General features: G+C 57.4%; 3 protein-coding genes across 3 annotated transcripts; 1 reads left to right on the plus strand and 2 right to left on the minus strand.

Annotated features, from left to right (window-relative positions):
* Positions 1-1311: 1311 nt before the first annotated feature.
* Positions 1312-6159, plus strand: SPRG_12250 (hypothetical protein; the record flags this gene model as incomplete). Its single annotated transcript, XM_012351894.1, has 13 exons — positions 1312-1454; positions 1501-1671; positions 1715-1883; positions 2817-2936; positions 3453-3533; positions 3584-3670; positions 3725-3785; positions 3872-4017; positions 5527-5610; positions 5657-5685; positions 5722-5890; positions 5943-6059; positions 6103-6159. The coding sequence occupies 13 exons, from the start codon at positions 1312-1314 to the stop codon at positions 6157-6159; spliced, it is 1434 nt and encodes a 477-aa protein (XP_012207284.1).
* A 924-nt stretch (positions 6160-7083) lies between these two features.
* SPRG_12251 (V-type proton ATPase catalytic subunit A) lies at positions 7084-9130 on the minus strand (the record flags this gene model as incomplete). Its single annotated transcript, XM_012351895.1, has 3 exons — positions 7084-7953; positions 8006-8836; positions 8881-9130. The coding sequence occupies 3 exons, from the start codon at positions 9128-9130 to the stop codon at positions 7127-7129; spliced, it is 1908 nt and encodes a 635-aa protein (XP_012207285.1). The 3' UTR covers positions 7084-7126.
* Positions 9131-10452: 1322 nt separating this feature from the next.
* On the minus strand, positions 10453-12172 carry SPRG_12252 (hypothetical protein). The gene is made up of 3 exons (XM_012351896.1): positions 12093-12172; positions 10651-12046; positions 10453-10594 (listed from the first exon to the last, which is right to left on the minus strand). Exons 1-3 carry the CDS (start codon positions 12155-12157, stop codon positions 10502-10504), a joined length of 1554 nt encoding a protein of 517 aa, XP_012207286.1. The 5' UTR covers positions 12158-12172; the 3' UTR covers positions 10453-10501.
* Between the last annotated feature and the right edge of the window lie 572 nt (positions 12173-12744).

Below are 12744 nucleotides of genomic sequence, written 5' to 3' on the forward strand. Positions count from 1 at the left end.
CGTCGTCTCTTTGACAGTGTGCTGAGCATGACGCGCGCCAAGAGAATAGCGATATCCGTAGTTGCTATCGTAGTTGGAGGGCGGATCTATCTATGCGGATGCGTCCACCACCCTGCCTGAGGTAAAGCGCTCTTGGGAAGGCGTGTCGTCGCCGCCTCGTCGCCGCCGCCGCACGCATGCTCATCATCCTTCAAGCACGCCCTACCACCAAGTATAAAACACTACGTTTTTATGACTGATTTAAACATCATCCGGCTATATAGAGAGCATATTATGTGTTTCATTCAAGTGCCTGCTTCACTGTAAAAACTGTATTAAACTCCACTATTGGCCCCTGGTGGCGGCTAGCTTTTCAGCCAATCAAAACAATAATTTTAAACTGCCAATCAATGCGACCTAAAAATGAGTTTCTACCAATGACATGCATCAGAGCTAGCGTGATCCCGGAGTCGCTGACCTGGAGGGAAGTTCAAACTGGCCAATCAGCAATGGTTTAGACCATCTGTTGGCCAGCAGCCGAGAGCCGCACCTCAATGTCCGAGAGTCGCTGTAAGTTACTCTGCACAGCATCTGGTGATTTCAAAAGCCGCTGGCCCAGAGTTACTCTGAATCGACCCTAACGCGATCAGGATGTAAATAAAATATATCGCGGCTATAATCAGAGTGTGGCAACTCAAACGGGTCGAATCTTTTGGCCCATTCGCCTGCCACAAAGATGGAGCAAGATGGGTACATCAGGTTTCGTGGCCAAGGATTGAACCGCATCGATCACTATTAATAGCGAGCACCGGTCCATACCACGGCCGGCATGGCCTGTATCTACACAGAAGCGCAAGCACAGGATGATGCATATCAAGACATCCTCCTATCTTGCCCACATAGTAAGTACTTGTAGCATCGTAGACGAGAGCTTCTACGTCGTCTGCACGCCAGGTCATCGCAGCCGCAAATCGCAGCCCACATGTTAATGCAGAAAAAGCGGAAAAGCTGATCCACAGCGATGATTGGAGCGTTTTAACCAATTAGCGTCGCGGGAGACGCCAAAAGATAACATGCCCGATGTGCCGTGCGTGGCGATCGCTGATGCAGTCCGTTGATTCACCACCCAGCTGCCCGTGTCCTCCATTTCATTGAATTATTCCATACAACATTCAACACATTTCTGTCGCCGACCGGCGTTTCGCAAAAAAATGCATAGAAATGTCAAGTGGTCGGATTAATCTTATTTTATTATTTTATTACCCCCTCTCCAGTTGTAGTGCAACCCCAGCCGGATGTAACTCGTCCACACAAGCCGAAAAGCGTTCGAGAATGACCAACCCTGACGCGATCTGGCGTATATACCCGGAGGGCCCTGTGACCGAGAACACCATCTTGCTGTACAACGGGGACTGGGACATCCTCGGTGATGCAGACCGAGACCTCAGCCCGGAGCTCGTCAACTTTGCAACCATGTAACGTGGCGTCCGGCGTGCAATGCGCGACTCATGTCTACGGCAGGGTGCTTCAGGACGACGAACCCATCGCGTCGGTGCGCTCTACCTTTAAGATTGCTTACTCCGTGCTCACCCCGTTCATGCCCATCGACGAGGCGGGGGCCATGCGCTGGTATACGCGCCGTGAGCTCTTTGGCAACCGCATTTGGATCGTCCCTGTTCACCTCGAACTCGCGTACGTTTGTATCGCCATGGTGCTTGTACTCACTGTCTTGTAGCAATCGGTGGGCCCTTTTCCTGATCACGGGCCTTGACGTTTGCCGCGTAACGAGATGCATCAACGTCTACGTCCTCGGCGCCGTCCAAGGCGACAAGGTCGAAGTGCAAGGCGTCTACCGCACTCTCAAGACGTTTCTTGGCATGGTCCACGCGCAGGAACCGAACCAGGTAGCCTGGTCGGACATCGAGTTCGTACGGATGCGCTGCTGGGATCGCAGCGACACGGAGCCCTCTGCAGACAGCGGGTGCCGCATGCTGCATGACATGCAAGCCGTGCTCTATAGCTATGCAAAATCCACGACCGCCCGGTTCCATCGCGGCTCCAATTGTCTTGAAGACGCACCGTCAAGTCACACACGATACGGCGAATGCTATGCGGACGAAGATGCGCGAGCGCGCGACTGAAATTAGAGTTCCATCCACGACAGAACTTGGGCTCTCAAAACCAACGTAACGTTAATCGATTTTCGTGACATTTGGCTCCATCACTTCCTTTCCACGCTGAATTGAAACGCATGCATTGACGAAGTGTCGTCGTTGTTACTCGTCGATCGCTTATGCGGCTTTCCAGTCGCTCTCGGACTATAAGCGATCGACGAGTAACAACGGCGACGGTCAATATATCTCCTCCTTGTGTTTTTCTACAGTGCCGTGCTCGTTTAGATGTAGTACTATTTAGAGAACTGCGATTGCACTGTGTTGAGCTTGAGATAGCCTCGACGCACCAGGAGCAGCTTTGCGCAGTCAATCGTGTCGAGCGCGCGCGAAACGTCGATGAAAAACTGCTCCTCGTACGGCGGATCCGGCCGTGCTGTTGGGCCGCTAGTGGCATGTTGCCATCAATGAGCAGCTGTGCTGAGTGGAAGTACCAAAATTGATGTCTACGAAGCGGGTTTGCTTGAAGAGGCCCACGGGTTTCGGCTTGCTTTGCCACTCTAACGGGGATTCGTACCCGGGCCAACGTGGTGGTGACCCAGCGTCCAACCCGCTACTGTAGACTGAAAGTAGACTCCAATAAAGCTTTCTTCATCTGGAACTTTATGACGTGCTTCTTCAAGCTCCGTCGCCGACGTGTCGGACAAGAAGAAGCACGTCATATAGTTTCAGATGAAGAAGGCGCTACGGGAGTCCTCGACAGACGCGCCGACCAAGACGATCGATGACCTCGCCAAGCCCACGATGCCGACGCAACCAGAGTTCCCGAGGAAGCTCGCGGCGATTGTGGCGACTATTGAGATTCTCAATAGTCGTTTTCATTCATCTATTAAAAAAACGTTTTCATCTACTTTTTCATATTTAATATTTTCACATTGTCTTACTCGTTCTCGTGACGTGGCACTCTCACAGGCGTCGATGACACGAGTGACCTCATTGCTTGGTTATCCGGAGATACCGGATAACACGAAATGGTGGACAGCGGCTTCACAGTCAGCTACTGTAGCGGCTTCAGGATGTTGGCACGGCTTGGTCGGCGCAGTGGTTGGTGTCAATAGTGCAAAGACTATGCGCGCGAAGTGCTTGTACTGCTCTGGCGATATTTCGGCCTCGACAACTAACTGCCGCACCCACCTCGCCAACTGCGACGCGGCTCCTTGATCGATTGGGCGTCACGGTGCTGCTCCAAGCCCCGCACCGCAGGTGACTAACCCGACGTCTCTACCGTCTTCTTCGACACTTTCTTTGTCTTCTGCTTCGTCTATGTCATTTGAGCTGGACCCAGATGTCGTGGTTCTGGAGGACTCGGAGGACGAAGCGACGCCTTTGGATGCTCGGCAGCAGTTTTTGCAACAGCTCGGCGCAACGTCCGACATCGTGACGGTGGCCGAGCACAAGCCTCGCAGCTGCTGTTTGCTATCGCGGTGCACGAGTCGTGCATGAGCTTCGAAGCGCATGACACGCCGGCTTGGGAGCGCTTCTTTGCTTCTCTACGCCCGGCGTGGGTCATGCCGGCGCCGGTAGCTATCGGCAACCAATATCTCACTCAGGCATACGGCCACACCATGGACCAGGTCTTGGCCGAGGTCCGCTCAAGCTCGGCGTGTGTCTTGGGTATCGACGGCGCCACGAGCCGTGCGTCGCGTGCTGTGACCAACGTTCTCCTTTTTTCACCCGTCCCATTCTTCCTCGAGTACATGCGCCGTGACGCACTGCGCCAGCCGATTTGAAGCTCACGGCGCCAGACAACAACAACGCTATTTCCGATGAAGAGCTTGTTGAGGACGAAGAAGAAGCGCAGCTACTGCGTGCGCTGGATGTCTTTGACGAAGCCGCCGATATTACGGACGCGCTCCTTTTTTCCCCGGTTGAGGCCGCTCTCGAGTGGGGATCGAACCCCGACCAGTTGCAAAAATTGTATTTTCTCAAATATCCAATAATAAAAAACGTTTTTATCCATCGTTTATCTATTTTTTACTTGGCCATAGTAGATAAAAGACGGAAGTATATGGCAAGGGAAGATCGGCTCATGGAAGCCCAAGAAGTCCAAGTACCCAGTGTACTCAAACCTCCAAGCCAAGGCTTGGAGGTACGAGTATACTGGATACTTGGACTTCTTGGGCTTCCATGAGCCGATCTTCCCTTTGCGAGCGGGCCACGAGACAGTGTTCGTCACTGTGCGCGCGAGACCACCCGCGTCGGGAGCAGAGACGGGAGTAGAAGCGGGAGCGAGAGCGGGAGCAGAGCCATCACCACCAGAGTCGGAGGGAACCGTACCATCGTCCGAGGCGAGAGGAGTCGCAGCGCTGGCGGGCGCTTGAGCCATAGAAGCAGCCGCGGCGACGGCCTCAGCCATGGCAGTGGACGTACGGAGCCGACTGATCTCGTTGGTGGTGGCCTTGAGACGTACCGCGAGGTTGGAGCGCGTGTCTTCCATCGTCGCGTCGTTGGCGCAGCCAGCCGGAAGAGCGTGCTGCGTCATGATCATCTCGGCAGCAACGACCCACGAGTTGAGCGTGGAGAGCTGGTCCGCGAGGATCGCGGCGTTGGGAGCAGAGGAAGCGTGGATGGTGGCTATAACCAGTTGCGAGGGCAAGAACACCAAGAAAGCACTTGTGGTCGAGAAACCAGAAAAAGAAGTGAGCTGACCAGGCTCGGTGTTTATTAGCGGAGCTGAGGAGCCGGGATTGGTGGCTCGCATCGATTTGGGGGCTCGGCTGGATGGCGCAAGACTGTCGTAGGACGACAGACCTGCAACTGTCTGAAAGGGACAGGAAACGGCTAGCCGGCTGAGTTAGCCGGCTGAGCTAGCCGGTTTAGCTAACCGGTTGGCTGTGGGTGTGCGAGTCGGCTCTCGCTGGTCTTGGGGAAAACGTCATCACCAAGGGCTACTCCCTTGAAGTGACGCGTGCAAAACCCACATGCCGAGTGACAAAAGGTGGTGCAGTGATGGGCCATGATAGGTGGCGAAACCTACCAAGAAGCTCCCTTCTTCACTTTCCAAGCCCTGTGTGCCATCGAGTCGGTCGAAAGTGTCGCGCAAGGTCGCGGCGTCATCCATGTGCGGGAGATCGAGCAACGGGTCGCGCCGAAGCGATACGACGACGTCGGGTGCGGAACGATCTCTGCAACGAACCGTGGGCCCATTCCCTGTCTTGTAGAAGCCACCCGCATCACGCGAGCAAGTTCAAGTTGGCTTTGCTGGACGCGCTCCCCCAAGAGATGGTCGCCATGTTGAAGGAAGTGGTCGAAAGCGACTGGACCGAAAAGGAGTGGTCCGAGTACTTGGAGAGTGCGCCCCTGCCGCCCACCGAACTCTTAGAGTTGAAGCTATTGGAGGAGACCGAGTGCAACCATTGCCACTCCATGGACCGAGGAGATCGCTTGTAAGGAAGTCGATCTCACAGCTCAGGACACCGAGCCCGAGACGCCACTGAATGCGCAGGACCTTTTCACGTCGGTACGTTTCAACGCTCTCCGAAGCAATGCGATCAACGTTGATGTAGATGTTTGAACCAGTCAACCATACGCTTAAGTGCCCCCGTTGTACTTGGTTCAGGGTACTCACTAGCACGACAACAGTGGTCTGCATGCCGAAGATCCTCGCGCTCAAGGTCCCGCTTCGGACGGCGTCGAACGTCAAGCGGCATTGGCCAGTACTGGCCCCGACGGTGCTACATTTGGACGCGCTCATGACCTCCAAAGGCACACAGCTTGCCGTGCACCGGTACCACCTCGCGGTAGGTGCATATTGCTAGGTCAATCAACTCGACGTGGCTGCATGTCGTCTAGAGCGTCGCTCATTACAGTGAAGAAGGCCCCGTTGCAAGCCATCACTTTGTCGATGTGGTGAAAGACGTCGACTTGCTCAAGACCTGTACGCGCTTCCGTGACAGCGCCTGGGAAACGGTAGCCGCCATCACTGCCGCATTTTGTTGTAACCTTGTGTTAGCTGGAACTGCACCAAAAAGATGACGAGCCAACGGACTGCCTCCTCTACTACTACTAGAAGGCGAGTAGAAGAAGGGGTGGTAACGCCGACATTTCGTTTGCTTTCTACGGTCGCAATTCATAGTCGTTATATCGTCTTCAATGTTTGCTCTGTTCAGCGAGATCAGTTTGCAAATCCACAACCGAGCCTCGCCGCACATGGTGTTGCCCGACGCGAGCGCAATGTTTGGAGGTCGAGAAGACGAGCACTATATGACCATCAAGAAGCCTTGTGCGCTTTGACTGGATCATCCATCTCATCGGCGCTGGCGGGACCTTGGGCCACGCCAAACACCGCGTCAGAAGTTGCTTGTGCAATTATTACCACCTCCGATACTCTGCGAGAGATCGTGGCGAAGAAAGAAAACGCGACATTGGCGACCAAGCGCAACAAGTAATAGACGTAGAGGGGAGCAAGCCAATGCTCATTATTATGGGTACGGGACAACCAAAACGCCGCCCTTTCCACTTGCGAGCGCAGTAGGTCTTGGTCCGAAGCGCGCAGCGGACCTTCATGCCAAGCGTCGCGAGGCCTTTGAAAAAAGTACAGACGGTGTCTGGGACGCCTAGAAGCGGTGGTTGGCGTGGCCTCGGTGTCGTCGCGGCAGAGCCAAAGCCTTTCGAGGGCAGCCCTCGGCGAGAGCGGCGACCAAAACATCGACCCCGGACAGCATCACCCGCAGGCGGAGAAAGGCGTCCTTGTACTGCTACCTATTTTGTAGTTCAGGACACCTGCTCAATGCCGTAAGCGGTCCAACAGCGCGGCCGGATCCGCCAGTACGAGGAGCAGTTTTTTGTATCGACTTTTCGCGCGCGCTCGACACGATTGACTGCGCAAAGCTGCTCCTGGTGCGTCGAGGCTCTCTCAAGCTCAACACAGTGCAATCGCCGTTCTCAAAGTAGTATTACATCTCAACGAGCTCGGCACTGTAGCAAAACACAAGGAGGAGATATATTGACCGTCGCCGTTGTTACTCGTCGATCGCTTAGTCCGAGAGCGACTGGAAAGCCGCCTCGATTTCGTCGTCGAGGTTCTTGAAGAAGCCGCGCATCTGGTCCTCGGGCTGCTTGGGCAGCTGGAACTTGGTCTGGATGATCTTCTGGATGACAGGGTTGAGCGAGACCTTGATCTGCGCCCACGTCACGCGCGCGTCCGGCGGCGAGTCCGCAATCACCTTCTGCGACAGGTTGTGCAAGAGGATAATCGACCGGAGCATGCCGACCGACTTGACGAGCGGGCACGTAAAGTCATAGTCCGAGAACGCGTTCTGCTGCAAGAAATCTTCGCGAATGATCTTGGCAACCTCCATGACGACCTTCTGGTCCTCCGAGAGCGACTCCTTCCCGACGAGCTGCACGATTTCTTGCAAGTTGTCTTCCTTCTGGAGAATCTCCTGGCACTTGGTGCGCAAGTTGGAGTAGTCGGGGTCGAGCTTGTTGAAGAAGGGCTCGAGCACGCGCATGTACTTGGTGTACGAGATGAGCCAGTTGACCGACGGAAAGTGCTTGCGCTGCGCGAGCTTCTTGTCGAGGCCCCAGAACACCTGCACGATCGAGAGCGTCGCGGCCGTGACCGGGTCCGAGAAATCGCCACCCGGCGGCGACACGGCGCCGACGACCGTCACACTGCCCTCGCGCTTCGGCGACCCGAGGCACGAGACGCGACCGGCGCGCTCGTAGAACGCCGCCAAACGCGCGCCAAGGTACGCCGGGTACCCCGAGTCGGCAGGCATTTCACCGAGACGACCCGAGATTTCACGCAACGCTTCGGCCCAGCGCGACGTCGAGTCGGCCATCATACTGACGTTCATACCTAATAAGAGCGTGTCGCGTGAGAGAGGATGGAGGAGCATGGACGTACGTACCCTGATCGCGGAAGTACTCGGCGAGCGTGATACCCGTGTAGATACTGGCTTCACGGGCCGCGACGGGCATGTTGGACGTGTTGGCGACGAGCGTCGTGCGCTTCATGATGGGCACCTCCTGGTTGTTGACCGTCATCGTGAGCTCCGGGAAGTCGCAGAGCACTTCGGCCATCTCGTTGCCGCGCTCGCCGCAACCGACGTACACAATCATGTCCGAGTTCGAGTGCTTCGAGAGCGCCTGCGAAATGACCGTCTTGCCGCAGCCAAAGGCACCGGGCACGGCGCACGTGCCGCCGAGCACGGACGGGAAGAGCGCGTCGATAATACGCTGGCCCGTCTGGAGGGCGACGTTGCCGGCGAGCTTCTCGACGACGGGGCGCGGCTTGCGCACGGGCCAAAAGTGCGAGAGACCGAGCTCGTGCGTCTTGCCCGTCGTGTCGTCGCGGACTTCGAGGACCGTGTCCTGGAGCGTAAACGACTCGTTGCCGTCCGTGCCGGCGCCGTAGACCTTGACGACCGTACCAAAGACGTTGGGCGGGCACATGATCTTGTGCGAGTGCAAGATGTCGTTCTCGTGCACATGGCCGAAGATGTCGCCGCCCGAGATCGGGTCGCCCTCGCGGAAGTTGAGCGGCGTGAAGCGCCACTGCTTGGTGGCGTTGAGCGACGGCACGTCGACACCGCGCGGGACGTACACGTCCTGGCTGAGCTTCGCGATCGACTCGAGCGGGCGCTGGATACCATCGAAGATGTTGTCGACGATGCCAGGGCCGAGCTCGACCGAGAGCGGCTGGCGACGGCGCTCGACGGGATCGCCGACCGTCAAACCCGCTAGTGTATATGGTCAGCGCGATAGGGCGCGTCCTAGTACGTACAGGTATCTTCGTAGACCTGGATCGACGCGTTCGTGCCCTCGAGCTTGATGATTTCGCCCACGAGCTTGTCATGGCCGACGCGCACGAGCTCGTACATGGCGCGCCGTGCATGTTCTCGGCGATGACCACTACGGAGGTAGGAGGATGAGCCATCGGCGCCGGCGCATGGAGGCAGCGTACGCGGGCCGGACACCTTGTAGACGTAGCCGTAGTCGGACTCCTTCTCTTGATCGCCAAAGACCACCGACATGATGTTGCGCGCTGTGGGGCAAATACAAAACAAGGACCGAGACCGCACAAAAATTTACACTTGGCCAATGTATAGATCACCCAGCGAAGTGGCAGTCAATTGTGCCCCGGGGTCTGGTCGCTAAAAACACGCCACTTGGCGCTGTGCGTCGTGGAAAGCACCTGGCGCGCGCCGCCGACGCTGCAGACACGAGGTGTTCTAGCTGTATATGGTTCATGGCCAACGCGCCATTGCTCGTCGAGTCGAATTCAGTGTTTTAGTCGATCGAGGTTGGAGTCGAGCTTGGAGTAGCTTCGATAGTAGCATCCAGTGTCGAGCGCTCGTCGTCGAAGCATGCCACCTCGTCCGTGGCACGTCGCTCACACTGTGATCTCAGCGGTGCAAATGCGAGTGGGAAATCTGAGCTCTAGGTCGTGCCGATGGCGTGGCCATGGCTGCATGAATGGACATCAACTCTGCACAATAGTGTACTAGTAGTATCGCTAGCCGTAGCGGCCTGCAACGACACAACATACACAAATCGATAAGTTCATCTTGGTCTTGTCGCAGTCGTCGATGGACGATGCGACCAAGGGTGCGGTTCATGTGCCCCGGTGCACAGAAAGGGTTGAAGTGAATTGTCTGGCAGCGGCGCTCGGGATTGGTCAAACTCGGGCCAAAGATCCGTGGAGGCACGACCGATGGCGGCGCCAGCGATGCGACGTTCAACGCGTCAGTGGCCGGTCCAGTGGTGAGGGCACAGCATGCATTGATCGCTCTACAGGGCGACGCCACGGCCCATGGCGACGATGTGGACAATCGATGAACCATCGTGTAGCTCTCTTCCAGCGCAGAGTCGACCTCCCACGCGCTTGGTCGTCCGTGGCCCTTGGGTCGTACGCGTACGTCTTGATTCTTGTAGATGCGTGAGCCAAATCCCATCTTAGTGCTACAGTAATAGTCACGGTGCAGGATGAAGACAGCTTCACGTGGCCGACTTGCTCAACGTGGATTGAGTGAATTGCGATCTTGGTGGCATCCGGATAGAGTCGCCTGAACCGGCACCTCGAACTCTGGACGTGCCACCGAGGATGCATGCTCGCAGCTGGCGACTGCAACGCGTCGTTGCTCGTCGCGGCCATGGCGCTCGATACTGCATACGAGCTAAAGCGACCAACTGTATGAGCCTCACGCTTCAAGCCACGGCCAGCGGTCGGCTCGCGTCGTATTGTTGGAAGGAGCACAGCGTTGTCGTGGGCCGGGGCACGAGTGGGGTCGCAACGAGAATCCAATGCTCTTCCTGCTCTTCGTATCCTGGTCTGTCGTCAAGATCGGAGATGGTATGGTATTCAAAGGTCTCCTCGCTGTATTACTATAAGTAGTGTGCTGTGTCTACGCAGAGCTCGACTCGGTCGGCGCCGGGCCTTGCTCGCTCCACGCCATCGTCAGCGCTGTATTCAAGTACGTCTGTCCAAACTTCATGGCCTACAATTAGATTCGAGCATGAGGCGCCTCGTCGTTCTCCCATGCGATCGCAGTACCTTTTCGCCGGCAAAGCGCTCCTGGAACTGCACAAACGCCGTCTCGCCCTCGACGACCACAGCTTCGATCGCGCCGTACGGGCTAAAGTGCTGCTCGAGCACGCTCTTGTCGCGCGCGGCTTCGGGCAGCGTCGTAAGCTGCACCCAGCGCGTCCGGTTGTCGATCACGCGCTTCTTCCACTGCGGCTTGGTGCCGAGCGACTTTTCTTGCTGCTCGAGCGCCTGGAGCTCTTGCTGGAGCCGTTGCAGAGGCGGGTTCTGCAGGTTGGCGAGTTGCGCCTTGAGGTCGGCGATCTTGGCATCCATCTTGGCACGCTCGGCATCCGGCAGCATGTTCTTCGCCGCGAGCGTCGACACGAGAAGCTCGTACTGCGTGAGCTGGTTCTGGATGAGCGTTTCGCGCTGGGCCTGAAGCGCCTTGTCCTGCTCCAAGAGCTGGCGCTTCTCCTCGAGGACCTTCTTGCCCTGCTCGAGGACCTCTTGCCGCCGCGCCTCGGGGTCGGCGTTCTCGGGCGGGATGTCGCCGAGGTCTTTGGGCGCGTGCTTGGCGAAATGCACGTGGATAAACCGGTTGTTGCAGACGGGGACGGGCGAGTGGAACGCGCGCTTGGCCATTTCGGGTGTCGCAAACTGCACAAAGGCGCACCGAAACTGCGGGCGCATCTGGACATTGACCACGTTGCCAAACTTGCCAAAGTGCGCGCAGAGCTTCGTGACGTTGATGTACTTGGGGTCGACGTTGTCGACGCGGAGCGTCGCGGCTTCGTGGTCGGGCTTCTCCTTGCTACTGTTGTCCTTGCGACGACCGTTGTTGTTGTACTGGTTGTTTTGATCGCCGTGGAAGCCGTCGTACTCCATCGGATGGGGCGGGTAGCCCATTTGTTGGCGCGGAGGGTACATGCCCCACGGCTGCTGCGGCGCCATGTGCGGCGGCATGTTGTTCCAGTTGTCGAAGCGACGCCCGCGCGGCGGCATGGGCCCGCCCCGACCGCCGGGAGGTCCCATCATGTCGCGGTGGCCGTCGTGCGGCGGCTCGTAGCGCCCGCCGTACTCGCCACGGGGCTTGCGGTCGCGCGCATCGCGATCACGGGACCGCGAGCGCGACCGGCGTGTGCGCTTGGCGCGGCGGTCGTCGAGCTCTTCCTCGCCGTCGCGTGGCCGGGCCGCGCGATCTTGGTCGGCGGGCGGCAAGGGCGCTGCAGCCGCGGGCGTCGGCTTCTGAAGATACGACTTGGACCGGAGCGAGGTAAAGAGCCGGTCGACGAACCCGACCGTCTCGTCGCCAAGGAATTCGTCGAGCTTGGCCAAGCACGTCTCGCGAAGGCCGTCCTTTTCCGGGTTGTTTTGGACGAGCGCGAGCACGTACTTGGAGAGCACCGCGGGGTCGGCGTCGCACCTAGTCGTAGCATGAGGTCATGGCCGCGTCCTCGCATGCCACGTACAGCGGCTCCAGGGTGCGCACGAGCCAGTCGCCGAGCATGTCCTTCGCCTCCGCTTCCATCGCCATGCTTTCAAGTCGATCTTTTCCAGAATTGAGAAACCCACGGTGGCCCCCTCACCATGTACGGGCCGATACCGCTTCGCGAGCATGCCATTGGCTAAAATGTAGCCAATGATGTGCCCAGGACGTACCATCCACCCACCGAGAGCTCTGGACGCTTCGTTGTCGCTAAACAGCCAGCGTGTCATCTTGAGGCCTGTTTACATGCATGCAATTGAGCCTCCTGCAAGCCACCATCCGTCGAGGTAGTCGTCTGTGACCGCGCGCGGGAGGTCGTCGTGGTCGGGGGCCTTGCCCCGTAGCGCGCGTGTGATTCGCTAAAAATCAGCCAATCAACAGAATGGAGCCGGTCGTCCAATCAACTCGATCCTCAAATGTTGAGTTCCCTTTCAGCTTCCGCGCAGCTGAGATTCAGGCGAGGTGTTTTACGTCGACGTTAAAGAGTTTAACGTGCCACCCAATGCATCAGAGGCACAGTGCAGCAGGGAAGTTGGCTCCTTCTTCACCGCGCCAACCCACTACGATGTGTACTATTCAATGCAAAGAATACTTCTATCACTTGGCGCCAAAGAAGGAAGCGATGGACTTCATGC

Source organism: Saprolegnia parasitica (assembly GCF_000151545.1).
Source record: "Saprolegnia parasitica CBS 223.65 unplaced genomic scaffold supercont2.88, whole genome shotgun sequence".
In the NCBI taxonomy this organism is placed as follows: domain Eukaryota; phylum Oomycota; class Saprolegniomycetes; order Saprolegniales; family Saprolegniaceae; genus Saprolegnia; species Saprolegnia parasitica.